The sequence below is a fragment of the Aotus nancymaae genome, unplaced genomic scaffold (assembly GCF_030222135.1).
Source record: "Aotus nancymaae isolate 86718 unplaced genomic scaffold, 86718_ANA_hifiasm-v0.15.2.pri h1tg000003l, whole genome shotgun sequence".
Classification (NCBI taxonomy): Eukaryota; Metazoa; Chordata; class Mammalia; order Primates; family Aotidae; genus Aotus; species Aotus nancymaae.
In genome coordinates, this window is record NW_026988414.1 from 3,046,306 (window position 1) to 3,073,680 (window position 27,375).

The 27,375-nt window shown below is 47.0% G+C and overlaps 2 protein-coding genes across 3 annotated transcripts in view; one reads left to right on the forward strand and one right to left on the reverse strand.

The window, feature by feature from the left end:
- Positions 1-271: 271 nt before the first annotated feature.
- The window catches only part of NUP188 (nucleoporin 188), a 59,745-nt gene continuing 32,641 nt past the window's right edge, over positions 272-27,375 (reverse strand). Inside the window, exons 13-44 of one of the 2 annotated variants that reach the window (XM_064377276.1) lie at positions 25,304-25,369; positions 23,908-24,027; positions 23,236-23,362; positions 22,175-22,327; positions 21,878-22,004; positions 21,211-21,298; positions 21,041-21,117; positions 19,910-20,024; positions 18,060-18,180; positions 17,865-17,931; positions 17,053-17,181; positions 16,582-16,721; positions 15,097-15,203; positions 12,212-12,418; positions 11,922-12,091; positions 11,200-11,269; positions 10,718-10,785; positions 10,125-10,320; positions 7,980-8,057; positions 7,568-7,653; positions 6,881-7,026; positions 6,408-6,589; positions 4,938-5,138; positions 4,682-4,774; positions 3,698-3,856; positions 3,216-3,353; positions 2,151-2,225; positions 1,830-2,069; positions 1,590-1,721; positions 1,269-1,342; positions 1,010-1,139; positions 272-865 (exon numbers count right to left, since the gene is read on the reverse strand). In XM_064377276.1, coding sequence (XP_064233346.1) covers positions 689-865; positions 1,010-1,139; positions 1,269-1,342; positions 1,590-1,721; positions 1,830-2,069; positions 2,151-2,225; positions 3,216-3,353; positions 3,698-3,856; positions 4,682-4,774; positions 4,938-5,138; positions 6,408-6,589; positions 6,881-7,026; positions 7,568-7,653; positions 7,980-8,057; positions 10,125-10,320; positions 10,718-10,785; positions 11,200-11,269; positions 11,922-12,091; positions 12,212-12,418; positions 15,097-15,203; positions 16,582-16,721; positions 17,053-17,181; positions 17,865-17,931; positions 18,060-18,180; positions 19,910-20,024; positions 21,041-21,117; positions 21,211-21,298; positions 21,878-22,004; positions 22,175-22,327; positions 23,236-23,362; positions 23,908-24,027; positions 25,304-25,369 — 4,059 coding nt within the window. In that variant the 3' untranslated portion in view covers positions 272-688. Of the gene's footprint in view, positions 866-1,009; positions 1,140-1,268; positions 1,343-1,589; positions 1,722-1,829; positions 2,070-2,150; positions 2,226-3,215; positions 3,354-3,697; positions 3,857-4,681; positions 4,775-4,937; positions 5,142-6,407; positions 6,590-6,880; positions 7,027-7,567; positions 7,654-7,979; positions 8,058-10,124; positions 10,321-10,717; positions 10,786-11,199; positions 11,270-11,921; positions 12,092-12,211; positions 12,419-15,096; positions 15,204-16,581; positions 16,722-17,052; positions 17,182-17,864; positions 17,932-18,059; positions 18,181-19,909; positions 20,025-21,040; positions 21,118-21,210; positions 21,299-21,877; positions 22,005-22,174; positions 22,328-23,235; positions 23,363-23,907; positions 24,028-25,303; positions 25,370-27,375 lie in introns of both variants that reach the window. The other variant, XM_064377273.1, reaches the window with a different exon arrangement.
- LOC105721134 (small ribosomal subunit protein uS3m-like) lies at positions 12,280-13,508 on the forward strand. Its single transcript, XM_064377284.1, has one exon. The coding sequence runs from the start codon at positions 12,837-12,839 to the stop codon at positions 13,338-13,340; it is 504 nt and encodes a 167-aa protein (XP_064233354.1). The 5' UTR covers positions 12,280-12,836; the 3' UTR covers positions 13,341-13,508.

The window sequence follows — 27,375 nt, forward strand, 5'->3', positions numbered from 1 at the left end:
AAGGCTACACCCAGGAATGAGCTCAGCCCACTGGACCAACAAAAGCAAGACCCAAGACAGGACCAGGGCAGGCCAAGGAAGGGAACAGTTGACACCACCGCCCAGCGTAACCCTCAGCCCAAGGACAGGAATGAGGGATGCTGAGTTGCCATCAGTCAATACTCTGCCTCCCCTGAGCCATAGTCCTACTCCCAGCCGCCTGGCCAGGGGAGTTTTCTAGGTTCTGAGAGCCACGTTGTCATCCCTGGGCTTTGAGGTTAAATATCACAGCTGTCTATAAACAGGATTTTAATATTTGTATAAATAGACCACAGTATTACCAAAAAACTGTAAGGACAGAGTGTGGAAAACAGATTTTGAAACCCGTGCATAGAGCCTCTCCTGGGCTGCGGCCTGTCCCATCCGGCTGTGCCATAGGGAATGCTGGAAGGGCAGGAATGGTCCTCTAGAGGGCGTCTGAAGCGTGAGGGCCTGAGCACAGAAGACTCGGCTCCCCACGCCTGCTGTTGACCTCTTGATCTATTATAAAAATAACATCAGCGGGCAGGTAGTTGGAGTCGTGACTACTCGGGAAGGGGGTGACTGGAGGTGCCCTCCATCGTATAGGCCCTGGCAGCCAGCAGCACCCCCACTGCTCAGGGTGCAGTGTGGGCTGGTAGAGAGGGGTAGGCGGGCACACAGCACTACCCTATCTTTGCACGTGCCGGACAAACGCCTGCACCAGCTGGATCAGAGGCTCCTGACTCTCAGGGCTGGCTTTGGAGAGAGAAGTGGACTTTCCCTGCGGTGAGGGGAGGACCCCAGTGGCAGGGGAGCTGGGGGCTCCCCGGCGGAAGTATCGTGAGAGGCTGGAGAGCAGCGTGCTCTACAAGAAAAAAAAATCGGCTTGGTGAGGCTCAGCACATCTAGCCACTGTTCCCAACCCTTGGGGAATGCCAGGCAGGACCCCACAGGGCTCTGGCCCTACTGGCCTAGCCCCCTCCAACCAGCCCTCCTTACCCATCCGTACCAACTCAGAACTGAGCTCCTGCTTCATCCGCTGTTTGTCCCGGGGGTGCACAGCTGGGTCCCTAAGGTACCGCATCGCCTGCGAGATGAGCAGGTAGAAGCAGTTTTCCATGGTAAACATCAGGAGAGACCTAGGAGGAGAGGCAGGTTTTTGGCACTGCTGCAGAGGGCCAGGCTGGCAGGTGCAAGCCATTTAGCCAAGAGAATAGTGAGCCCATGACTGCCCCAGCCCCTTATCAAATTCTAGAAAAAGGGCTTACTTTAACGTCCTGGTCCCTTCTGCCTGTGTGCTGAGCCCCACTGCCTGGGTGAGGGGCTCCTTTTTCTTGTCCAGCTGAAGAGAATCAAGGGTAAAAAACTAAGACAACAGTAACAGCCCCACTTATGACAGCTTCCTACTAGGATGTCCTGTACTACGCAAATCCCATCAGTTACCTCATTTCATCCTCACAGTAATTCTCAGGGTGCTGTCATACTCAGTTTATGGAGAGGAGCAGGCTCAGGACGCTAGGTACCATGCCCAAGCTTGGCTGGGAAGTGGAAGCTGGGGGAGAGGACAGCAGCTGACAGCACCAACTTACCTCTCCAAGCATGTTGAGGGCCACATTCACTGTGGCCAGAAGGGTCCCGAAGGAGGGGGCCACTTCGGAGTCAAAGGTGGGAGTGGTAAAGCTCAAGGCAAACAGGAAGTTGTATTCAGCAAGGTCCAGGGACTGCGAGACAAGAGCCATCAAGGACCCAGTTAAGGCCCCAGGTAGCTCTCCGTGCACAGCAGAGCAGAGCTGTTGGGGAGGTGGTGCTGAACCGGTGACGGCCAGTACCTGATCTAGCAGGATCTGGCAGACATCCGGGGTGAAGTGGCGCAGAGCTGCCAATGTCCTGCTGAGGATCTTAAGAAGGCCGTACTGAACTGTGTGCAAGGCCCGCTGCTCCGATGCCTCTGTGTCAGTGGCAGGCTGCTTGGAGGAGGAGGAAGAGGAGGAAGGGGCAGCAGAAGCAGCAGACGGTGGCCTCTGGACTCGCTGGGCAACGGCTGAGGGGAGGCCATCCCCATTTTTGTTCTGGGGAGAGTGAAGAAATGAAGGTGGAGCTGGGAAAGCCAGAGTGAGGTATCCCAGGCCCTCACGGCACAGGACGCGTACCTGTAAGTAATGCTGCAGCATCTTTCGGCTGTGCAGGAGGGAGGTGCATGCCTGGCACAGGTAACCCAGGTTGACCTGGGAGAGAGACAGCAGGGATATGAGGGGATTCTCTTGGCAGCAGCCCAGTCACTCAACTAGGTCAACCCAACAGCTCTCCATGTAACACCCACGCGCTCCTCTCACTGCTGCTCTTCCCTCCCTCCCTCACGCTCCCTTGGCCACTCTCCAGCTTAAAGCCCTTATAGCCGCCAAGTACTCAGGGGCCAGCAGGGCTCAGGACTGGACTGTTTCCCTGGGACCCAGCTAGGTGCCTGGTATATTTTAAGGTCCTAAAATAAAGAAGATGAGGATTATAGCTGATTCCATTTCTCAGGAAAAGAATAAAAGCTTACAAATAGTGGTACAGTGACTTGGCCAAGGTCATACAACCAGCAGATGAGAGAAGCCTGCCTGGAGCTCGTCTTCTTTCCCACCCCTTCTCCAGCTGCTTCCCAGCTCCAGGTGTGGGTTTTGTTTTGTTTTGTTTTGAGATGGAGTCTCCCTCTGTTGCCCAGGCTGGAGAGCGGTGGTTCAATTTTGGCTCAATGCAAACTCCGCCTCCTGGGTTCATGCAGCTCTCCCGCCTCAGCCTCACGAGTAGCTGGGATTACAGGCATGTGCCACCACACACAACTAATTTTTGTATTTTTAGTAGAGATGGAGTTTCATCGTGCTGGCCAGGCTGACGTCGAACTCCTGACCTCAGGTAATTCGCCCACCTCGGCCTCCCAAAGTGCTGGGATTATAGGCATAAACCACCATGCCCAGCCCCAGGTGTATTCTTAAGGTATCTGAACCAAAGTCTAACCGATAAAGTCCAAGTTCTTAACCTACATGGCTGCCCTTGACTATGGAAGGAAACATTTAGCCAGAGTAAACACATGACACCAAACCCTGTGCTCCCCAAGTGAAAAGTCGACCTTCAGGAACATCCTGCAATTCACTAGGGTTGCCCCAGTGAGAGCTCACAGCCTCCCTGCCTCCAAGCATTACCCCAGACTCCAACACACCATCTGAGGCCCCCACCTGGATATCACGCATGAGCTGAGGCAAGTGGAAGTGCCACTCCTTCATAAAGTTGGAGAGCTGCAGAATAAAGCCCACGGTGTGGTCCGCCTCCTCCAGGCAGGCCAGACTCTGCACTGTCCTCACTGCATTGAGGCACTGGGAGGAAAGGAGACATCAGGGAAGTAGGGGGATAGCTGAGGGGCCTGATGTACCCACACCTGCCCTCCTGTGGAGAGGAAATGTCCCAGGCCCCCAAATGCTGAGGTGGCAACACAAGAAATGGTTAGTGGTACAACGAGGATTCTGACCCAAGACTCTTCTCATCTCTCAGCAGACTGGCTGGCCAGTGAGCCAGCAGAGTACTGAGAGCATCTCAGAAATGAAGGCATCGATACCCGCCCTGCTACTGAGGCCCAGGCTCCACACCCACCTGTCCCATGAATGGCCCAGAACCTTTTTTACCCTGAGACTCCCACCCTGTGATGCAGGCAGCCCCTCACCTGTAAGGTCCGCTCTTGGTGGACACCCACGAAGTCCAGGGCCTCAGTCAGGAAATTGTAGCGCAGAGTTTTGAGCAGCCGCTCCATCAAGGACATGGACAGGCGGTAGACTCCTGGCCAAGAGGGGGAATCCAGGGACTTCCGAGAGGCACTAGGTGTCTAAGACACAAACAACAGACAAGCTGAGGAACCCTGCTGACAGGCAGGGCCTCCCCTGCAGTACAGCAGCTAAGGCAGCCCAGCTGCTGGGAGGAAAATATCTCTCAGAATAGACACAGCCACTGCCTAGCGACCAGGGGCCAAGGCCAGCAGATGCAAGGAAGAGCACCAGGCAGACACAAGATCCAAGGTTCCAGGCTCAAATCTGCCACTCACTAGCCATGTGAACCTGGACATGTCACTGCCCTGCTCTGGCCCCCACATGTTTCCTCTAAGGGGTAGCTGGGCTAGATGACCAAATACTTAATGACTCTTATGAGAATGAGAGGTTCAGATGACTACTCTTTTGGAATTAGGAGGTATCTGTTAAACTAGAAATAACCAAGGGACACAGAGGGCAGGGTGCTGAGGCCCCATCAAGCCCCCACACCACCCACTTCCCTTCTCCCAGTCCTAGTCTGGTGGGGCAGGGGTGGAGAAGTCACAATGACACACTGTCTTTAGGAGTGACAGGAGATGACAGCTGCCTTGGCTAGAGGCCTGGTCCCAGGGATGTGTTCTCAATCTGGTTTAGTCCTCCTCACTCCTGCAACAGCAAGAATCCATCCCATCTCCCAGAGGTAGTGCACAAAGGCCAGGTGATGCCTTTTTAGTGGTGAGTTTCTCTTGCTAGAGATCCGCCTGGGGGCAGGGAAGATTCCTCACCATCGGCGTATTAGGCCATGAAGAGGAATGCAACTTCCAGGGAAAGGCAGGGGAGGACACTTTTCAACTGGAACTGTAGGTTGGCCAGGCCAGGCCTCCTGGCAAGCTCCTGACACTCACCTGTGCTGTGCCATTGGTGCTCAGCTGGTACACACTCAGAAGGGGCAAACAAATGCTCTGGGTGATGCCAGCTCCAGCCACTGCTGTGGCTCCCTGTGAGAAGGGAAAGACAGGGAATGAGATGGAGCCCGCCCCTGCCCTGCGCAGGGCAAGTAGGGCTCTCAGGCTAGACTGTAGCATCAGGGATTGTCAGCCCCCCCAACCCCCGCCAGCACAAGCAAGGACGCTCCCTCCTGCCTTTGGGCTGGCCTCCTACCTGCTGAGTGCGAGCCAGGGTGAGGAGCAGGTGCAATGCGGCCTCAGTGAAATGCAGGTTCTGCTTCATGCGAAGGCTCACCTCTAGGGTGGTGAGGAGGGTGGGCAGGATGGGGAGCCTGCGGGTCACCTGCAGCCAGGAGTCACCATCCTCGTCTACCTCACATAGCTCCTTGGCCAGGTGCAGGCCCAGGACACACACCTGCTGGGGACCAGGGGCAAAGATGAGTAAAAGGCAGAAGAGGAAGAGGACAACGACAAGCAGCTGTGGGCCTGGCTGCCCAAGACCTTCTTGGTTATACACATCTCCAAGTGAGCTTCAGTGACACAGAACGCACACTCTCTCCCACCCTGCCCCTCTCGTGTGTCCAGCTCTCAATGAACAGCAACAACTCCAGTCACCCTAATGACCAACCCTAAACTGGTTCTTCCCTTCCACACTGCCACCACCCTTGTCAGTGCCACCTCTTGTCTCACGTTGGACACTCTAACCAACTCTGCCAGTGGAGTCTGAGGGACCTCTCTGGCCCTGCCTGACGCCACCTCTTGCTTTGCTACTGCAACCACCTCCTAAATGGTCCTTCTCCATCCTCTCTATCTTCCTATCACTGGCCTTTCAGACTTCTTTCTGGCCATGAGCCACAGTACTAAAGACTTTTGAGACTATACCCTCAGGTACATGTTTACAGGTTTTCACTGATAATACCTACCCAACATCACACAAGGCACAGTGATATTTTCTTAAACCTTTTATTCTACTTCATTTTAAACAATGCTGGCTGTAACAAAATGTGCTAATTTTAAGACTCCCTAATAGGTCAGGACCCCACAGTTTGAAAAATACTATTTGATACCGCATCCAGAGTGATCTTTCTTGGGCAGGCCTGTAATCCCAACACTTTGGGAGGCTGAACCAGGAGGATGGCTTGAGGCCTGGAGTTTAAGTCTAGAATGATTTTTCTAGAGTAAAAATCAGATCAGTTTTCTCCCCTGCTTAAAAGCCTGACATCACTTCCTATTTCACTTTGGATCCAAATCAAGGACCCTGATGAAGCTGCCATCATCCAGCCCCAGCTCCTCGGTCCTCACTTTCCTATGCTCACGCTAGCTTTTCTTCAGGTTACTGGACAGTTCTAACCACAACTGGCCAGGGGCACTTCTCACTGCCCAAATCTTCCCTGCACCTTCATTTACCGCAGCTACGATCCCCAAGTCATTGCTGAAAAGGCACCTAAGTCCCACATCAGATTAGAGATGAGACTGTAAGTCCGCCCTGCACTTCTCTCCTGCAGTGCTGGTCACAAGAGGCCTCCTCTGCTTTTCTGCGGTGTCTGATCTATTAACATTTCCCACCAGGCTGTGAACTCCAGAAGTGCAGCCACTCTCTGTCTTGCTCACTAGTTACCCCGAGTCAGGCACAGAGCCGGTGGGCAGTGGAAAGGACAGATGGCCTTCTAGGGCACTCTCTCACCCCGTCACGCTGGTCCTTGTGCCGGGGCCGAGAGCAGTCATCTGTCTCCATGCTGTCCTTGTCCTCTGTGGCACTGCCTGATGCCAGGCTGTGGCGGGTCTGGTCAAAGAGTGCAATCACTTCCTCTTGGAGGGTCTCACAGACATTCAGCACCAGCTGGGAGTACTGGGGGATGTCATTTACTGCAGAGTAGACAGGAGGGACACTGTCATGCTTACCAGGCCAACTCTCACTGTACACCAAAGTTTCCTTCCTAGGCAGGGGGCTAGGAATGTAGTAGGGTGCTATAAGGGAGAGCCTCTGTCCAGCAGGAGAGGGAGGAGAGACAGGTGGGGGAAAAATAGCTTTCCTGAGGTAAGAATTCCAAGATTGGAAACTCAAGAGTCCCAGGAGAAACGTGTGATCCTAAGCTGGTGCAAGCCCCGCCCGGCTGGCTGTCAGCAGCTGCTGCTCCCCCTGCCTCTGCCCCTCACCTCTCATATCCTTCATCTGCAGCACTGTGATGAATGCCGAGAACACCTTGGCCTTGGTCTTCTCCATGAGTTGCTGGTCAGCCTGCAGCACTCCCTCCAGGATCTCCGTTAAGGGTCCAAGGATTTCATCCACAGAACCTAACTCTCTAAAAAGAATACAGGGTGGGCTGGGCCTGGTAGCTCATGCCTGTAATCCCAGCTCTTTGGGAGGCCAAGATGGGCAGATCACCTGATGTCAGGAGTTTGAGACCAGCTTGGCCAACATGGTGAAACCCCGTCTCTACCAAAAATACAAAAATTAGCCAGGCGTGGTGGCACATGCTTGTAATCCCAGTTACTAGGGAGCTGAGGTTCAAGAATCACTTGAACCTGGGAGGCAGAGGTTGCAGTGAGCCGAGATTGTGCCAACTGCACTCCAGCCTGGGCAACAGAGTAAGACTCCGCCTCAAAAAAAGACAAAAAAGAATACAGGGTGGAGAGGGAGACAAAATGCCTCATAAAAGGCCACACCCTGCCCCCACTCCATCTCAGGATACCCACCAGTCTGCCTCATCTCCTATCACTCCCATTCCTCAAGATGGAAAGCCAGCCCAGCTTCCACCCACTAGTTCTCCCCCTTCAGGAAGGCAAGCAGGCACTGACAAGAAGGCTCTGGCCTTGGACCTGCCTCCGCTGGCACAGCCTTACCTCTTCCACTGCCGGAGGAGGATAAGCAGCAGAGTGCATTTCATGGAACCGAGGCGGAGGCAGTTCACTGAGGCTGGAACTAGGAGCTGAAGGGAGACAGCACCAGTCAGAAGTCTGGCCTCCTGTGCGCAGACACAGTGGCAAGATTCGCATGCCATCCACAGGGCACCTCTGGTCTCACTGCTTTTCTTCCTGAGCAGTGAGCTCACAGGGGTAGAATGGAGGGGGAGAGGCCAGGGATGGCATGGCAGCAGCAGAGCTCTGCTGATCCACCACAGCCTAAGGTCTCCCAGGCCAACCTGAGCCTGTGACCTGACCATTTGTGTGACTGGCTGGCAGACTCATGAGCTCTGCTATTTGACTTCAAAGACAACCTCCCTGGAGAAATGTGAAATCTCCCAGACACACTTACTAACGCTTTGGTTCCATCAAGCACGTCAAGAAAGAGCTGGCGACGCACCACAGGGTCAGTCAGGTGCATTATATCTGCCTGCAAAGGAATAGAAAAAGGTTTTAGCTGGGAAAATTCCCCAAAATTTCAGAAGCCAGCAAATGTGGGGTCCTCTGTTAGGCAATTAGTCATTGGCAAATTAGTCTCCCTGATTTAAAATGGGGCTTATAGCCTGGGCAGCATGATTAGACTCTATCTCAACAACAAAAAATTTTTTTTAATTAGCTGGGTATGGTGATACATGCCTGTAGTCCCAGCTACTTGGGAGGCTGAGGAGAGAAGATCACTTGAGCCCAGGAAGTTGAGGCTGCAGTGACCCATGACTGCACTACTGCACTCCAACCTGGACAATAGAGTGAGATCCTGTCCTCTAAAAAATAAAGTAAAATAGGGCTTGAAGACCCTGCTATGCCTCTGTCGATGCTTAGATATGGTCAGAATCAAGCCCAGGTTCACCTCCTCTTTGTGACTCTGTCTTCCCTCTGCTTAGAATCCTTTACAGGCTTCTCAGTGCCGGGGAAACGCAAACCAAACTCTTCAACATGGTTCAAAGACCCCACAGGATCTGGGCCAGCTGACTGTAGTATCAGTCCCAACTGTACACACTCTAGTCCAGCCCTGCTTGCCTCTTTTGGAAACATATCAAGCTCTTTCCACTGCTGGAACTTTGCACTTACAAGTCCATCTGCCTAGACTTCTCTCCTCCACAGGCTCTCTACCTGGAAGGTTTCTTCACACACTCAGCTCTCAGCTGTGACATCACCACTCAGAGCAGGTCACCCTGACTACTCCTCTCTCATGTGTTCATTACCACAGCACCTGAATTATTTCTGTCACAGCAAATTATCACTATCTGAAACCATCTTTTTTATTGGTGAATTTGTTTATAATTTACCTCCTCCATCATACAAGATCAAAGAACTTATCTGCCTTATTCACTGCTGTATCCCCATGCCTGGAAGCGTTCCACTAATGACATGAAGAGAACAAATGGGTGATCACCATCCTGGACTTACATGTCTCTCTCTCTTTTTTCTTTTATTTTTTATGGGTAGACATGAGAGAGAGAGAGAGAGAGAGAGAGAGAGAGAGAGAGAGAGAGAGAGAGAGAGAGAGAGAGAGAGAGAGTCAGGTTTCCTTGGGGGAAAGAGGATGGTGGAATTTTCAGAGCTACAATTCAAGAACTGCTACCTGACTAGGACCTAAAAGGCAGGTGACATAAAGGTTATACGCTGGGGAATCAACCATTCCCAAAGACGGCTGAGCTTTTAAGTGTGTATGGAGTCTCAGGGGTCCAAAACCACTATGCCACAGCAAGAGTATCCATACACCTGCCCCTTCTAGGCTAAAAGCTCCAAACATCTGGGCAATCTGGCAATAGGCAACAAATCTCACAGATGTAGGAGATGCTTAAAACAAGGAGGCATCTATCAAGCTGAAGTGGTTCATGAAGTCAAAAGATTAATCTGGATACCCCAGGGAAGAACACTTCAATACCAAGTCCTTATGATACAGCATGATGGTGTCAAACCACAAAAAAGCCAAGAACAATGCATTTCTTCCAAATGTTCTCTCTCTCTCTCTCTCTCAAAATCAACTCTCACTAGACACAGTACAGAGACTCTGTTCTTTATCTAAGACCAGGAAATACAATTTTTAGAACCAATGAAAAACTGCTTTTTAGAGAGGGTGCTGCTGCAGCTGTCACAGCTCCCTGCTGACTAGTCAACAAGTATTTATTGACCTAGCGTCTACAAGGCACACAGCAAAGAAGACAGTTATGCCTTTGCACGGGAGGCAGATGCAGCCAGGGAGCACCTGAGACCCAGCTAAGGCCCAAGGGAGGTACAGGAGGCTTCAGGAACTCTGAAAGGATTTCAAATAATTTATCTGAACTCCTCTTAATGGTCTCTTGGACCCAACACCCTCAAATCAAATACCCCACAGCCCCAATCTCTCAGCACAGAACCAATTACAGTTTAGCTCTCGGGGATAAATCCTGATTAATTCTTCCTCACAAGGAGCTGTAACTGCTAGGCATCTCAACACATTATTGCTAAGGTACCAAACTGAAAACTCTCCAGGAAGAGTTTTACATGGTCTTACATGAGTGGTGGCAATGATGAGAAGCATCCTCCAGGCAGACACCAGCATCTGATACTCTAACAAGGAGGTGCAGCTGCTGCCTTCTGTTTCGGCCATGTGAACTGCCAATGACTTGACATACCCTGACCAGTATGCAAAGCGTTTCTCTCCAGAAAATCTCTTGAGGGTATCTTTTAATGACTGGTCTAATGAACCCCTACAGTGTCAAGAAAAACAAAACCTCCAGTTAGGTTTTGAAAGCAGATAGAATATAATGGGTACAGACCCTTGTTGAGGCAGGGAAAACAACCTCGCATGGGCTTAAAGGCAGACGGCTCCAGGACATCTCCAATGTGTGGATTAGGCTGAGGCCTTTCCAGGATTCCTCCTCCATAAAATCCTAGTAACATGGAGTTGCTTCACAGTAACTCTTTCTGACAATCATAAATGCCATTGGTGGACTGGTCAGGGACACAGCTCACTGGCCCTCCATGAATGGTTCCAAACCACTTCGCTCCTCTGCCCGGGCTCTTCCAGCCATGTACCCAGTGGTAGGCCACCAACTCCCACTCCCTCAACCTTCAGTTAAAATCTCAAGAGGGGAAAGGACTCACTTAACTACATAGTATATCTCCAAGCAAATTATCTTCATGATTAGGGCACAGGTTTCCAGGATGCTGGGCTGTGGAGAGAGAGAGCAGAACAAGCAATGGTCACATCTCTGATCACTGATCTCCCCCAGTATATCCAACAGTGAACAGAGCAGGGGCCCAATACTTGCAGAACACACTAGTACAACCGCTGTGGAAGGTGAATGGCCTGACTTGCAACAGCAGAAGCGTCAGGTCCACAATGTCTCCAGCTGAATGGAGAAGACCATAGAGCCACCAATACAAACAACACAAACCACTTTCCTTCCCAAAGCAAGACATCAAAGGGACAGAAAGCAGGCACTGCCCTGAGAAAGAAGTTTCTAGTGAAGAGAACATTCTGTTGTTTAATTAGGGGAGGTATCATTGTCTATGGCCCCATCTCACAGCCCAGCCTTTCCTCCCAGGGACTTGTAGCCACCATCCTGCCCTCTGCCACAGCTTACCTCTGATGTTTCAGAGGGAGGAGAAAGAGTTCCAAATAGCGGACTGGTTAAATTTTCCCAAAATTTGGGTCTAAAAAGGAAATAAATGTTGGCAATCATACTTTTTCTCTCTCACAGTCCTTTTCTCCCCTCTTAAGCTCCTTTTGGTGGTCACTTCATATTTTGACCAGTCTCAATCCTAATATGTGTCTGATAAATCAACTGTTCCTGTATAAATGAAAGGCTTCCACAGATAAAATTACATTTTCTTCTTATGAATCACACTTGTGCCTTATGTAGAGTTGAGCAACAAAAACTCTTAAAAGATTTTTCTATTGTAAATTCCCTAAAGCCCCACAAAGAGGAGGGAGGGAAATAAAACAGCAGACTCCCAAATTTAGCCATTTAACACTCCTTCCCTTTGTGCCAACAGGTCCAATAGAATAGAACGTTTCATTCAATCCTGTGGCTTGGGCAAACCACTCTCTCCTGCACTACTGTTTCTCAAAAATAATGGGTTTTGAAGTGGCTGGTTAGCAAAAGGCAGAAACACAAAAGCAGCTGAACCTTCCAGGTGCTTAATATTTAAAGATCCTTAGTGCTGGCAGCAGCATTAGAAAGAGAACCAGGCACTAAGCACTCTTATTCCCAGTGATCAGTCACAACAAACCTCTGGAATAAGAGCTAAGTTACTACCATTTTATAGACCAGAACAATGAAACTTCTCCCAGAGGCCAACTTACTTGGTCCGGAGGACCAGCATGGCACTGTCCCTCCGGTCCTGCCACAAAGCATGCAAAAAGGCAATGGCGGCCCGATGCAGCAGGGGTGGGCACCAGTATCGATCTTGCTGTTGGGAATCAATCAACTCCAGCACTGCCTGTAGACAGCTCCATACCCCAAGGCTGAATTCCTGCAAGAAGAGACAGGGAAGAGTTCAGTTCCACAGCCACTGCCAGCAGCTACATTTGCAAAGCCCAGCATCTGCCTCCCAGGGAGCCAAATCCCAGCTTCATCCCAGGTACAGGCTTACCTTCGAGCCGTCACTGCCATCCTTCACCTCCAGGTTCAGAAACAGTTCAATGAGGCCTGGCTGGGTCTCTACTGCAACTGTGAGGAACTCAAGAATCATGACTTTGATGCGCATGTCCTCAATCCTGCTCTGCAGACGGGTCAGGAAGGCATCACGAATGGCAGCCGCATCATTGCCCAGACAAGCATACACTGACATTGGGGCCACCTGGTGGAGATCGGAATATACAAGCTTAGAGCTCTGCTTCCACAGAAAACTCAATAGGCTCCCGCAGAAGGGCACTGAAGAGTTCCCAGAAAACTGCCAGACAGGGAAGCATCCAGACATCTCTGGGCCAAAAGGGACTTCACCCCAAACAAGCATGAGATGCCCCCAAATTCACAGGAGGGACAGTAACCAATATAAAGAAATGCCCAACCTTTCTCATGGTTAAATAAACACAAACTGAGAAGTGAAATATTTTTTGCCTATTAGATTGGCAAAGACTAAAACAATGATAAAGCCCTCATGGTAAGGATGTAAGACTTGGTGTTAGAAGTATAAACGGTTACAATGTTTTTTGTAAGGTAATTTAGAAGTATCTAATAAAAATTATGTTCATGCGCTGTGTTCCGCACGGCCCAAGATGGCGGCCTCCATGTGCAGCGGGTTGCTGGGGCCAAGGGTGCTGTCCTGTAGCCGAGAGCTGCCTTGCACTTGGCGCGCCCTGCACACCTCCGCGGTCTGCGCCAAGAACCAGGCGGCCCGAGTCCGCGTAAGCAAGGGAGACAAGCCGGTGACCTACGAGGAGGCACATGCACCGCACTACATCGCCCACCCTAAGGGCTGGCTGTCGCTGCACATAGGTAACCTGGATGGGGAGGACCATGCCGCAGAGCGAACGGTGGAGGATATTTTCCTTCGCAAGTTCATGTGGGGTACCTTCCCAGGCTGCCTGGCTGACCAGCTGGTTATAAAGCGCTGGGCTAACCAGTTGGAGATCTGTGCCCTGGTCCTGAGGCAGTTGCCTGCAAACAAATTCTACTTTCTTGTCGGCTATAGTGAAACTTTGCTGTCCCACTTTTTCAAATGTCCTGTGCGACTCCACCTCCAAACTCTGCCCTCAAAGGTTGTGTATAAGTATATCTAGGATGATCCCCTTTTTTTTGCATCAAGCTGTAGCCTGCAGAGAATGGAAATGTGGGAAAGGAATGGAACGTCAGGAAATGCATCCCCTCAGAGGACCGAGGCATGGTCTCAGCTGCTTTTAATAAAGACCCTCTATGTTGTTTAAAAAAAAAAAAATTATCATGTTCATTTATACCTACCTAAACCTTTGGAACTGAATACAAATGTTACAGAGTTGTATGGATAATAATGTTCACCACAACATTACTTGTAATAGTGAAAGACAGAAAGTAGCCCAAATAAATCAGGGTGCATCCATTCTAGGGTATGATATGCAAACATTAAAAAGAATGAAGGAAGTCAAAATTTAAAAAAGAAAAAAACAATAACAAACAATGAAGTCCAAATATGCCCATGTAGTAAGACTGCTCGATATGGTATCAAGTGAAGGAAGCCAGTCATAAAATAGTACCAGGGGCTAGGCACAGTGGCTCACGCCTGTAATTCCTGCACATTGCAAGGCTGAGGCAGGCAGATCACTTGAGGTCAGGAGTTCGAGACCAGCCTGTCCAACATGGTAAAACCCCATCTCTACTAAAAATATAAAAATTTAACTGGGCGTTGTGGTGGGTGCCTGGAATCCCAGCAACTTGCAAGGCTGAGACAAAAGAATCACAAGAACCTGGGAGGTGGAGGTTGCAGTGAGATTCTGCCACTGCACTCCAGCCTGGGTGACACAGTGAGACTATTTAAAAAAACAATACCAGGAATCCTACTTTTGTAAAGAACCAAAGTACACACCCAAATACTATTTTTTTTTCTTGGAGACGGAGTCTCGCTCTGTTGCCCGGCTGGAGTGCAATGGCGTGATCTTGGCTCACTGCAACCTCCACCTCCCAGGTTCAAGCAATTCTCCTGCCTCAGTCTCCCGAGTAGCTGGGACTGCAGGCACATGCCACCACACCCAGCTAATTTTTTGTATTTTAGTAGAGATGGTGTTTCACTGTGTTGCCCAGGCTGGTTTCAAACTCCTGAGCTCAGGCAGTCCACCCACCTCGGCCTCCCAAAGTGCTGGGATTACAGATGTGAGCCACCGTGCCAGCCCCAAATACTTTGCCTCAGCCTGCTGAGTAGCTGGGATTACAGGTACCTACCACTGCGCCTGGCTTATTTTTGTAATTTTAGTAGAGACGGGGTTTCATCATCTTGGCCAGGCTGGTCTTCAACTCCTGATCTCACGATCCACCTGCCTCGGCCCCCCAAAGTGCTGGGATTACAGGCATGAGCCACTGCTGACCAATACTTTTTTTAATGCAAGAAAACAGATAAGCAATCTGGAGCACAGCCTGGGAGACATAGCCAGATCCTATTTCAAAAAGGAAAGAAAGAAAGAAAAGAGAAATGAAAAGAAAAAAGATAAGAAAAAGAGAAAGAAATCTGGAACAAGGACATATCCCCTGCCCACAGGGATTCTTGGAATAAGGAGATCACAGGGCATCTTAACTTTCTATGTTACATCTATTTGTAACATTTAAATAAATATTTTACAATTAGCATGTCTTTTTTCTCCTTCTTTCTATATTAGAGATGGGGTCTCACTATGTGCCCCAGGCTGGTCTTGAACTCCTGGGCTCAAGTGATCCTCCCACCCTGGCCTCCCACAGTGCTGGAATCACATATAGGCATGAGCCGCTGCACCTGGCCTGAGCATGTCTTTTATAATCAGGCGAAAAAACACCCTCATATAAACAATATGTGTACATGAAGTAGGATCCTACCGTGGCCAGACGTTTCAGCAGCTGAATAGCAAGACGTGGCAAAGCAGGGTCATGTTTGTGGTAGATGTATTTGGCTAGAACAGCAATGAGGTTGTTTCCATGAGCACCTAAAGAAGCACAGGAAACAGTTTAGATATCAAGTGTGCTTCATGCAAGTCCTTAGAGCATTGGCTGTTCAAAAAAGTCTCATACTGTATATGTGAATGAATTCACCCTTAAGTGCTTGGAGGGCCACAGCAAACCCAGGTAGCTGTATCCTTCTCTTTATTGAGGAGCAAAAGAATAGCCAGAATTTGGGGGTAAACAGTTCAATCCAATTCATCAATAGCAAAGATACATTTTGGACAAAATAGGTGCTTATTTTAGTTTAGTTTTTTTTTTTTTGAGATGGAGTCTTGCTCTGTCACCCAGGCTGGAGTGCCATGGTACAATCTCAGCTCACTGCAACTCTACCTCCCAGGTTCAAGCGATTCTCCTGCCTCAGCCTCCTAAGTAGCTGGGATTATAGGTGTGCACCACCACACCTGACTGATTTTTTGTACTTTTAGTAAAGACAGGGTTTCACCATGTTGCCCAGGCTGGTCTCGAACCCCTGACCTCAAGTGATCTGCCCGCCTTGGCCTCTCAAGGTGCTGGGATTGCAGATGTGAGTCACCACACCCAGCCCTTAAAATAGGTGCTTTTAACAAATAGTTTGGAAAAAGGCATTGCACTAAAATGTAAAAACTCATTAAAATCCCCAAATTACACAACCAGAAAGGGTATTGAACATATCCAGACACCTAATTGGAAACGAGGAAACTGGGTCCCAAAGAGATTAAATAACTAGTGTAAGGTCACAGAGATTTCATGGCCAAAGTTATTAGAAATTTCTTTACACGAACTCAGGAGGCGGACATTGCAGTGACCCAAGATCGTGCCACTGCACTCCAGCCTGGACAACAGAGCTAGACTCCGTCTCAAACAAACAAAATAATAATAAAATTTTAAAAATCTGGAATGTGCCAATATCTCCAACTATAGCTCAAAGGAAATGCTCACTGGAACATTTTGGATTTATGCTAAACTGGTATGTATACTGCAACTATGCTAAAATATGAAAAAAAATCTGAAACCCAAAACACTTCTGGTCCCAAGCATTTCAGATAAGGGATACTCAACCTATACCATTATCACCATTTTACAGATGAGAATTTGGAAGCAGAGTGCTTTAATAATGCACCCAAAGTCACAGAGTTGACTGGACACAAAATTTGAACCATGGCAGTCTGACTTCAAATCTGTGTCCTTAACTATTATTCTATCATCACTAGGAGGCAGACATAAAGTACCATCTAGTCTTTTTGTTTACAATTCCAGGAAAGGAGCTGGTAATCATTCCCAAATTTCCTCAAGAAGTTGAGCAGAAAATACTTTTGACATCCAAAAACACTAAAATACGTATTTATGGGCAGAAATGTTACTGACTAGAAAAGAAATACATACCATGTTGTGAGAGAGCCTGTTCCAGAGGGGACACCACATTAGAAGGAGGTTTCAGCCGAATCACATTGTTGGTGACGGAGAATGCCAGTTTCACTGTCTTGATCAGCAGTTGGCCCTGCCCCTGGCCCTCTGCCCCATCACTAGGGTGCCAAATGGAAACCAAAGTTGATTCAGACACTATGACTTCATTCGCAACATATGTGCTCTCATGAATTAGATTCCAACAATAATCCCAGAGTTCAACAGCTTCTGTTAGAGGCCCCAGTCCAAACTAGGAGAGAGGAGGAGTAATCAACTCCTTTTGCTATATGCCAGTGTATACAGCAGCCACTAGGGTATATAAAGTCTAAGTCCTAAGAAGAACAATGTCGTCTTCTAAAAGCTACTACAAGTTTTAACTTAAACTGGAGTTGTGAGAAACATGCAGGCACAATAAAGACAAACAAACCGAAGGTGGAGAAGGAGCCCTACCTTCGAGGCTGAGCAGCCATCACCATGTCAATGGTGTCCACGCCAATGCCCATGATATTGATAACTGTCTGTCCTGCTTCTGTGTATGCCAGGCTGCAGATGCAAAGAGACTGCAGGCTGGGAGTGTGACTGGAAGACAGAGGTGTTCTGAGTTACCAGGGAGCCATTCAGTGTATCTTGGAAGGAAGGGCATTGTCCAGTTGGGCTAGGGTGGCAAACCTAAACTACTAGACACTGGAGACCAGCTCTCTGCAAGCTGAAGGCACTCTGATCACTTTCCTGAAATAGACTTGATCACCTAAAGATTACCCTGAGAAGCAATCTAAATGTCCATCAGTTAGATTGATGGACAACAGCTACTGAAAAGCATCATGAGTAATCAATACGATAGAATGCATAGAACCATTAAAACAAGACATCTATACGCAGTGGTATGGAAAGAAAGTTACAGTCAGTACAGAAAGAAGAAAAAAACGAGAAAACATAGTAACTGGCTCTGGGAAGTAGATACATATGAAGAGCTTCTTGTCAGAAATGAAATTTTGTAAAGATCATAAATAATTATTAATATATTACTATATGTGTATGTACACACACACACATATTCTCTCTCTCTCTCTCTCATTCCTACTTCTCTGTCCACAGAGAGAAATGATAAACAGGCCAATAGAAAGCAACTCACAACCTCAAGATTACTGAGTTCTGGCCTCAACCAAGGTAAATTCTCTGGAAGAAATGAGCTGGCTTTGCACAGCAAATGCCTGTTTTTGCCTTGGTGAGCACCATGCTCTAACAAATCAACCCCTTATTACCTGCTATGCAGGTCTGTCTCGTGGCACAGGTTCAGTATCGCATGAATCAGCTCCAGGATCAGGCAACCTGCACTCCAAAAAAGACACAGGAATGATGTGGCCTTGTATAATGACCCTTATCTCAAGAAAGGGAAAGAAAGCAGCTCTCCCGGGAGCCAGAAATCCCCAGATCTGCCCTGCCCATGCTGTCCTTACCAATCTGTTCCCTCACTCCATGAGAGTTGTAGCGCCACTTATGGTAGCAGGGAAGCATCTCCTTCAGCACAAACATTACACAGGGTACAAGTCCTTGGCTCTGGGTACTACCAAGCTGCCCCTACAAGAAACCATGCTTTGAGGGCTTCTGCATATTTAAGAAAAAGTCATTTAGTTACCTAGAGATTTAATTCTAAAACCACAGATAGGGCCAAAGGAAATCTAGGCAAACCTTGGTCATCAATGAAAAAAAAAAAAAAGTCAAAATTTCTACTTTATAGTTGAGCCCAAGTTGTGGGTCTTTTCTAGAATAGAAAAAGTGATGAAAGGGAATGTCACAAAAGGCACCAACATGAAGAAAAGGGATGCAGGCTAAATCTGGACAGAAGGCAGGCACCTTAAACATGAAGGATAGAGGATTGTTGATGAACAATGCCACCTTCACTGTGATGATCGCCAGCCGGCCCTAAGCTCAATCCCATCACTAAAATACTAGAAAGGAGATCTGCAAGGCCAACTGACTGACATAATGAAACCCTGCCTCTACTAAAAACACAAAAATTAGCCAGGTATGGTGGAGTGCGCCTGTAGTCCCAGCTACTTGGGAGGCTGACACAGAACTGCTTGAACCCAGAAGGCAGAGACAGCAGTGAGCAAAGATCGCACTACTGCACTCCAGCCTGGGTGACAGAGCAAGACTCCGTCTCAAAAAAAAACAAAGAAGATCTGATATGCAAAAATCTGATACCCAATGAGATCTGTTAACTGTAGCATCCTTCTATTAAAAATGAGGACTCTTTATTTACATATAAATATCTATATATATTTCTATCTCTGTATGCAATCATTTCTTTTTTTTTTTTTTTCCTCAGAGACAGTTTTACTCGTTGTCCAGGCTGGAGTGCAATGGCACAATCTCGACTCACTGCAATCTCCACCTTCCAGGTTCAAGTGATTCTCCTGCCTCAGCCTCCCAAGTAGCTGTGATTACAGGCACCTACCACCATGCTGGCTAATTTTTGTATTTTTAGTAGAGATGGGGTTTCACCACGTTGACCAGGCTGGTCTCAAACTCCTGACTTCAGGAAGCCTCGGCCTCCCAAAGTGCTGGGATTACAGGCGTGAGCCACCATGCCCGGCCTACAATCATTTCTTTTTAACCATTCACTGATTCCTGCAGGCAGGAAGTATAGTTTTTTCATGCATGACACGCTTCTCAACCCCATGAGGCAAAGACCATATAGCATTCCTATTTTAGAGATTCTAAGAAATTCTCTACTTGCTCAAGGTCATGCAGCTAGTAAGCTGTCAATATGAATGTAAACCTAATTCTGACTCTTAAAATTTATGCTTGATGTCAGTATTTTTCAAACTGAGTTGTAATCAATTAGATTATGAAATCAGTTTATAGTCAAAATTCACTTAAATAGGGAGGAGACTGAGTAGAAAACATGACAGTACAACTTCTGTGGTGAGAATAAATGTACTGTGAAATTTTGCTTCAGGAATATACATATACATGTATATATACACTGGGACATGATATTATCCTGGGTTACTGTCAAAATAGCTTGACAGTCACTACAACACCCTTTTGGCCTCTTCCGTTCTACTTCGTAAACCTTCCAATTATTAAATAAATGCACATAATTAAGTACCTAATAGAGAACATACTGGCACGTAGTAGGTACTCAATATATAGAAACTGTTATCACTATAACTGCAAGATGACTACTCTGCTGACAGACAAGAGGATTACAGTAGCAGGGGCCAGAGAAACTATTTCAGAGTCATCTGACCAGACTCAACCTTTTCTTTTTCTGTCCTTTTTGAATCAAATCAGACTGTACCTTGACAAGGGTGGTGATCAAGCGCAGAAAGGCAATGGTGACCCCATACTCGCCCTGAGGCTGCTCACTATTCATCAAGAGGTTTCCGTACCCTCCAGCATTCATCCCTTCCGCACTGGAAAAAGAGAAGCAGAGGGAAAAACATGATGGGGAAATTTCAAGGTGTCAAGAAACTAATCATAGAGCATTCTTGTTATACTCTAGATGGCTTGAACATAAAACAGAAAAGCTCTCCAATGGAAATAATCAAATCTAGGCAGTACTGTACCCAGGGTAAACATTAAGAACATGTTTTATTGATGTAAAACCTCAAGAGAGATTAAAACCAAAAAATTGAACATCAGGGAAACACTCTGTCAAGAGAGCACAAGGCGAAAATGCTCAGGCAGTAAGATGGAAACTCTGTACTTGTGTCTACTGGCCAAGCTCAAGAACCCATGAAATGAGAAAAAGTACAGAGTGACTGTGGCTTAATAATGGGACACCAAGTCCCTGGATCTAGACACCTCTGGATTCTCTGGGCTGTTGAGTAAGTAAATGCTCACATATTAAAGTGACTGAAGTTGGATAAGAAATCTCTCTTGCTCTCAACCGTGGCTCACACCTGTAATCGCAGAACTTTGGGAGGCCAAAGCAGGAGGATGACTTGAGACCAGGAGTTTGAGACCAGCCTGGCCAACATGGTGAGACCCTCATCTCTACTAAAAATACAAATATTAGCTGGGCATGGTGGTGTGCACCTGTAGTCCCAGCTACTCAGGAGGCCCAGGCAGGAGAATCGCTTGGATCTGGGAGGTGGATGTTGCAGTGAGCCGAGATCACACCACTGCACACCAGCCTGGCAACAGAGCGAAACTCCGTCTCAGTTAAAAAAAAATAGCCAGGCATGGTGGCTTAAGCCTGTAATCCCAACTATTCAGGAGGCTGAAACACAACAATTGCTTGAACCCAGGAGGCGGAGTAAGCTGAGATTGCACTACTGCATTCCAGCCTGGGCATCAGAGTAAGACTCCATCTCAAAAAAATAAACAAATAAATAAGTAAAAATAAAACTAATAAAGCTAGGCTAGACCTGAAACATATATGGTTCTCACTAGGGAATATGGCCCACCACCCTAGGACCTGGCTTACCTAATCATCTGACTCACGTTGGAGACAGGATGGGCAACAAATGGTAAAAAACCTGTGTGACGAAGATCAGTCCAGACCTGAGAAGGAAAAGGAAGAATTAAATGCCCACATATCTTCAGATATGCGCCAAGTGTTACATTTTTGGCTGTTGGGAAGATCTAGCATCTCACCTTTGCTGGATTACGGGCAGCCAAAACAGTTAAGCAGTTGACACAAGAAGCAATGACATCCACAGGTGGAGAGATGACTGTCGTTAACCTGGTTGGAGAAAAATGTACTACACTCAATAAAGCAAATAATACAACTGGTTCCCTTGCAAACATTTTTCCAGTTCTCTCTCCCCAGTCCCTCCCCTCAGCAGACATACAGATACAGGAAAACCCTCAAGGACATAAAAATGGGAAAACCAGCTGGGCGCGGTGGCTAATGCATGTAATCCCAGCACTTTGGGAGGCTGAGGCGGGTGGATCACCTGAGGTCGGGAGTTCAAGACCAGCCTGACCAACATGGAAAAACCCTGTCTCTACTAAAAATACAAAATTAGCCAGGTGTGGTGGTACATGCCTGTAATCCCAGCTACTTGGGAAGCTGAGGCAGGAGAATCGCTTGAACCTGGGAGACAGAGGTTGCAGTGGGCTGAGATCGTGCCACTGCACTCCAGCCTGGGCAACAAGAGTGAAACTCTGTCTCAACAAAAAAACAAAACAAAAAAAACAGGAACACCAAAGAACATGTGTGAACTTTAACCCAGTTGGTATGTGTCCAGACTCCTGAAACTGACAGCACAAGTGCTGAGATCTCTACCAGGCAGCTGAGGGTCAGCCAAGACAGACTCACCGCTGCAGGAGCATGTAGATGCGAGATGTGATGGGCAAGAGACAGTCCGCTATCGACAGATCTGTGCTGACAACCTTATGGACAAGATCAATGATGGGTTTGACTCGCTGGCAGTGCTGAATCACATCTGAGGAGAAAGACAGCCTGTGACCTCAGAGCAAACAACTACTTTTAAGATCACTGAACAGTCTCTGAGACCCCGATACACAAATCAGACATCACAATCTTGATGGTTCTAAATTTTATCTAGATACTCTATTTTCTAAATCCTCCAAACATGTCCACTTTTGACCTTACCTGCAGTTGAAACAACATGAAGCAACATTTCAATCTCACAGGTAAAGAGGGTCCAGCTGCTGTAGGAGTATTCCCAGCGTACCAAGTATGCCCTATCATCCAACATTACTTGGCCCACAGTGCCTTGAGGTATGCGAAGGTTGGTCTGACCCCCTAAGAAAGGGAGAAAGAGAAATTAGTATAATATCTGAGGACAAATAGAAAACATAACGCCTCCACCAGACACCAATTTTTTTTTTAAAGTTAGTCGTGAAATCATCAGAACATCAATATTTAAACACACAGAGATACACAAACTCATAGACTCTTTTTTTCTTTTTGAGACAGCATCTCACTCTTGCTTAGGCTGGACTGCAGTGGCATGATCTTGGCTCACTGCAACCTCCGCATCCTGGGTTCAAGTGATTCTCCTGCCTCAGCCTCCCGAGTAGCTGGGACTACAGGTGCACACCACCACTCCCGGCTAGTTTTTGTATTTTTAGTAGAGATGGGGTTTCTCCATGTTGGCCAGGCTGGTCTCAAACTCCTGGCCTCCAGTGATCTGCCTGTCTCGGCCTCCCAAAGTTCTGGGATTCACAGACTCTCTTCTTAGTAACTAACATTCCTATAGCTTTTTCAACAAAAAAACCCAAAAAAGTTATTTTCATGTAGACAAGTGACTCTTTCTACATGTCTGAAAATCACCTGAGTACCGAGAGCAGTTTTCCATTCAAATCATGGTAACAAGAATACCACCTTATGGGACGGCTAGGGCCCAGATCACTGGAGAAGTCAGTGGTGATGATGCCAGGATTAAAACAGTGAGGCTATTCCCTCTATATTTTCCTCCTTGAGCACCTGGAATAGATACGAGCCTCAAAGTGGTAACTGGCTGGGTGCGGTCACTCAAATCTATAATCCCAGTGCTTTGGGAGGCTAAGGTGGGAGAATCACTCAAGCCCAGGAGTTTGAGCCTGCAGTGAGCTATAATCATGCCACTGTACAGAACAAGACACCAAATCAAAAAAAAAAAAATGCTGTCATAAAAGGAGCTACCACACCACATCAAGGATCTCTTTTACCAAGGGGATAAAGGAGTTTGGGTGTTTGTCTCCGCCAAAGAGTTCCATCTTCATGGGAGATCACATCATGAGGCTTGTGTTTATAAAGTTCATTGTAGAAAGACATCTTATCCAAGAAACTATACACCTGCCAACACAGAAAAAACCATCACACATTCCTCTCCAGGATACTCAAAGGGAGATCCCAGTCTGCTCTTTTAGCCAGACTCTCAAACTTCTTGCAAGCCCACCACAGTGACCGTTCTTGGAATTGCCTTCTGCTCCCCTTGCCAAATCTTCACCATGCTTTTAACACTCAACTCAAGTCCCCATCACTCCACAAGGGCAGTTATGTCTCCTGAACACTATGGTCTTTATTGCTCAAACAACATTTACTCTGTACCAACTGGTTCTTAGCTATTTATTTCTTATATCTATTAACCTCCAACTAGATATTAAGAAACTTTATACTTAGTCTTAATCCCACAGTATCTACAATAGGTACTTAAAGAAAAGATTATTTAATTTTATAGAACTGAGGTGCTATCTTTGGTATCTTTCATTCAAGTTCAGACTAACTTTTGTCATGGCAGTGGAACTGCAATGTGGAAAGCAAAAAATATTCCTAACAAAGTCTCCATAAAGAATTAAAGAATCTCCCATTCTCTTTACTTATCTGGCTGAGCAACTTACCTTTTTGGCAGTGGACTTTCCTGATACCAGGGCTCGGAGCAGTTGCAGGAGTGGGGAGAGGAGGTGAGGAAACATTCCACATACACTGTCCAGAATGATTCCAAGGCCAAAGGTTGGCTCCTGTGGTGGAAGGGGACAAATTACTGACCTTCACATGATCCACAAATTAACATATTTCAAAATTTCCCAGCAATCATGAGAAAATTTAGAATTAATCCTTCCATTTAGACAGATATCATTCATCCTTAATAATTTAAGACTTTCACATTTCCACTGAAAAAGGATGTAAAACAAATGATTTAGTGAGGGGCCTAAAAAGAGACTATTATTCTATCCAGTGACCTCTTCCCAGTCATCCTTTCTATGGGAAGACGGTACTGCTCACATGGGCATTACATGTTTCCACTAAAGTGCAAACTACCCAACTATGTCAGCAGTTGGCTACCACACAAGAGCCACAGATCCTCACTCTAGGTACTGTTTCATACCAGCCTCTCCCAGGAGCAGTGATTCTGTAACATCAGATAGCATCTTACAAAAAAGAGGGTAAAATATACAGGTAGATCATCAGTTGGATCTTAAGGTTTGAGGCTGTTGTCAATGTTCAAGGCAAGTAGTGGTGAGAAATTCTTTTCAAAGCCAAATTCTCACTTTAGTTACAATACACTGACAACTCATAAGATAGAGTTACAATCACCTAAAAGTACTTTGAAGAGCTGCAGGAACACTGGTGCCTAAAAGACTGCCAATATGACAACAAAAAACTGGTGGGTTGGAGAAACAGCACACTGGTAAGAATGTGGGCTACAGACTCAAGTCAGACAGAACTGGGTTCTGGCTGTCTCTTTCTATGTGAGATTTTGAGCAAATCACTTCACATGTCATCACATTAAAAAAGGGAGTGTGGGATCTCTGCTGGCTCGGTATCGCCTCACTGGTAGAGTCCCTATCGCAAAAAAAAAAAAAAAAAAAAAAAAAGGACAGCAATATCTATTTCATACCTTTTTTTTTTTTTTTTTTGAGATGGAGTCCCCCTCTGTTGCCAGTCTGAAGTGCAGTGGCGCAATCTCAGCTCACTGCAACCTCTTGACTTCCTGGTTCAAACAGTTCTCCTGCCTCAGCCTCCAGAGTAGCTGGGATTACAGGTGCACGCTACCACACCCGGCTAATTTTTGTATTTTTAGTAGAGACATGGTTTCGCCATGTTGGCCAGGATGGTCACGAACTCCTGACCTCGTGATCCACCCACCTTGGCCTCCCAAAGTGCTGGGATTACAGGCGTTGAGCCACCTCACCAGGCCCTTATTTCATACATTTTTAATGAAGATTAAATGAGAAAATACACATGAATGCTTAGTACAAAACCTGTAAGCAAACAAGTATTTGACATACTTACTGTTCCCCAGAAAAGTTCCGGAAGAGAAGGGTCTGCCAGGACTTCACATGCTGTATCAATTATATCCTGTTTGAGGAGGGGAGAAAATGGATCATTTTCCCTAGCTGAACCAGTCTATATTTATTATTGTATTCTGTTGAAATAAAAACACCAAAACACCAATACACACTATACAGGGAGAATCAACTCAGTCCAGGAGCTCCAGAGCAGCCTGGACAACATAGTAAATCATCATCTTGAAAATAAATAAAATAAACATCTTCATACACAATGTCAGAAAGAACTGGTTAAGAATTGGTTGGGCAGCCGGGCGCAGTGGCTTATGCCTATAATCCCAGCACTTTGGGAGGCTGAGGCGGGTGGATCACAAGGTCAGGAGATCAAGACTATCCTGGCCAACATGGTGAAACCCCATCTCTATTAAAATACAAAAAATTAGCCGGGCATGGTGATGTGCACCTGTAGTCCCAGCTACTCGGGAAGCTGAGGCAGGGGAATCACTTTAACCTGGAGGTGGAGGTTGCAGTGAGCCAAGACTGCACCAATGCACTCCAGCCTGGCGACAGTGAGATTCTGTCTCAAAAAAAAAAAAAAAGAATTGGTTGGGCATGGGGGTCACCCCTGTAATCCTAACACTTTGAGGGGCCAAGGTGGGCAGATCACTTGAGGTCAGAAGTTCAAGACCAGCCTGGCCAACATCGTGAAACTCTGTGTATACTAAAAAGACAGAAATACAAAAACACAAAAGTGGCGCACACCTTGTAATCCCAGCTACTTGCGTGGCTGAGGCATGAGAATCACTTGAACTCTGGCAGTGGAGGTAGCAGTAAGCCAAGATCATGCCACTGCACTCTACCCTGGCAACAAAGTGAGGCTCTGTCTCAAAAAATATATATATTGGTTGGTTAAGGGTGGATGGGTAGATTGACTGACTTATTTATTTATGTTTACAGAAGACAAGGTCTTGCTCTGTCATCCAGACTAGAGTGCAAGAACTCTGGGTGAGTGGGTTTGTTTCTTTTTACCATTTTTGTATGTACATATGTATCTATTTTTAGAGACCGGGTCTTGCTCTGCTGCCAAGACTGGAGTGCAATGGCACCACCATAGCTCACTGCAGCCTTTAGCTCCTAGGTTTAAGTGATCCTCTCACTTCAGCCTCCCAAAGCACTGTTACAGGAGTGTGCCACCAAGCCCAGCCAAGAATTCTGGGTTTAAAAACTAAGATTACATCCTGTCCAAGGTGTATTGTGTCTGCTGTATGATGTTAGACAAATTCGTCTGTCAGAACTAGAAATGCTTTATCTGTAAAATAAGGACAGTAATACCTGCTTCAGAGTAGGATTATAAGAATTATTAATAAGGATTAAATGAGGTAATATATCTCATTTACACTGTAAATTCAAAAATGCCACATAAATGTAAGTTATTACTAGGCTCAGCTAGACTGCTCTCTCCTAGAGGGCAAAAACAGTGTCTTTTTTTTTTCTTTTTTTTGAGACGGAGTTTTGCTCTTGTCACCCAGGCTGGAATATAATGGCACAATCTTGGCTCACTGTAACCTCCGCCTCCTGGGTTCAAGTGATTCTCTGCCTCAGCCCCCCAAGTAACTGGGATTAAAGGCACCCACCACCAAGCCCAGCTAATTTCTGCATTTTAGTTTCACCATGTTGGCCAGACTGGTCTTGAACTCCTGATCTCAGGTGGCCCTCCTGCCTTGACCTCCCAAAATGCTGGGATTACAGGCATAAGCCACCATGCCTAGCCAAGAACAACGTCTTTAATTGTTCTATCCTTAGCACCTAGCACAGAGCTTAGCATATACAGGGAATCTAATAAATGCTCATTGAATGATTTCTTTAAAATCCAAGTACCAGGATTCCTGCGACCCTCATGTTTTTTGTTGTTGCTGTTGAGACGGGGTCTCACTCCATCACCTGGGTTAGAGTGCAATGATGCCATCTCAGCACACTGCAACCTGTGTCTCCCAGGCAAGTGATCCTACTTCAGCCTCTTGAGTAGCTGGGACTACAGGTGTGCGCCATCACACTCAGGAATTTTTTGTATTTTTG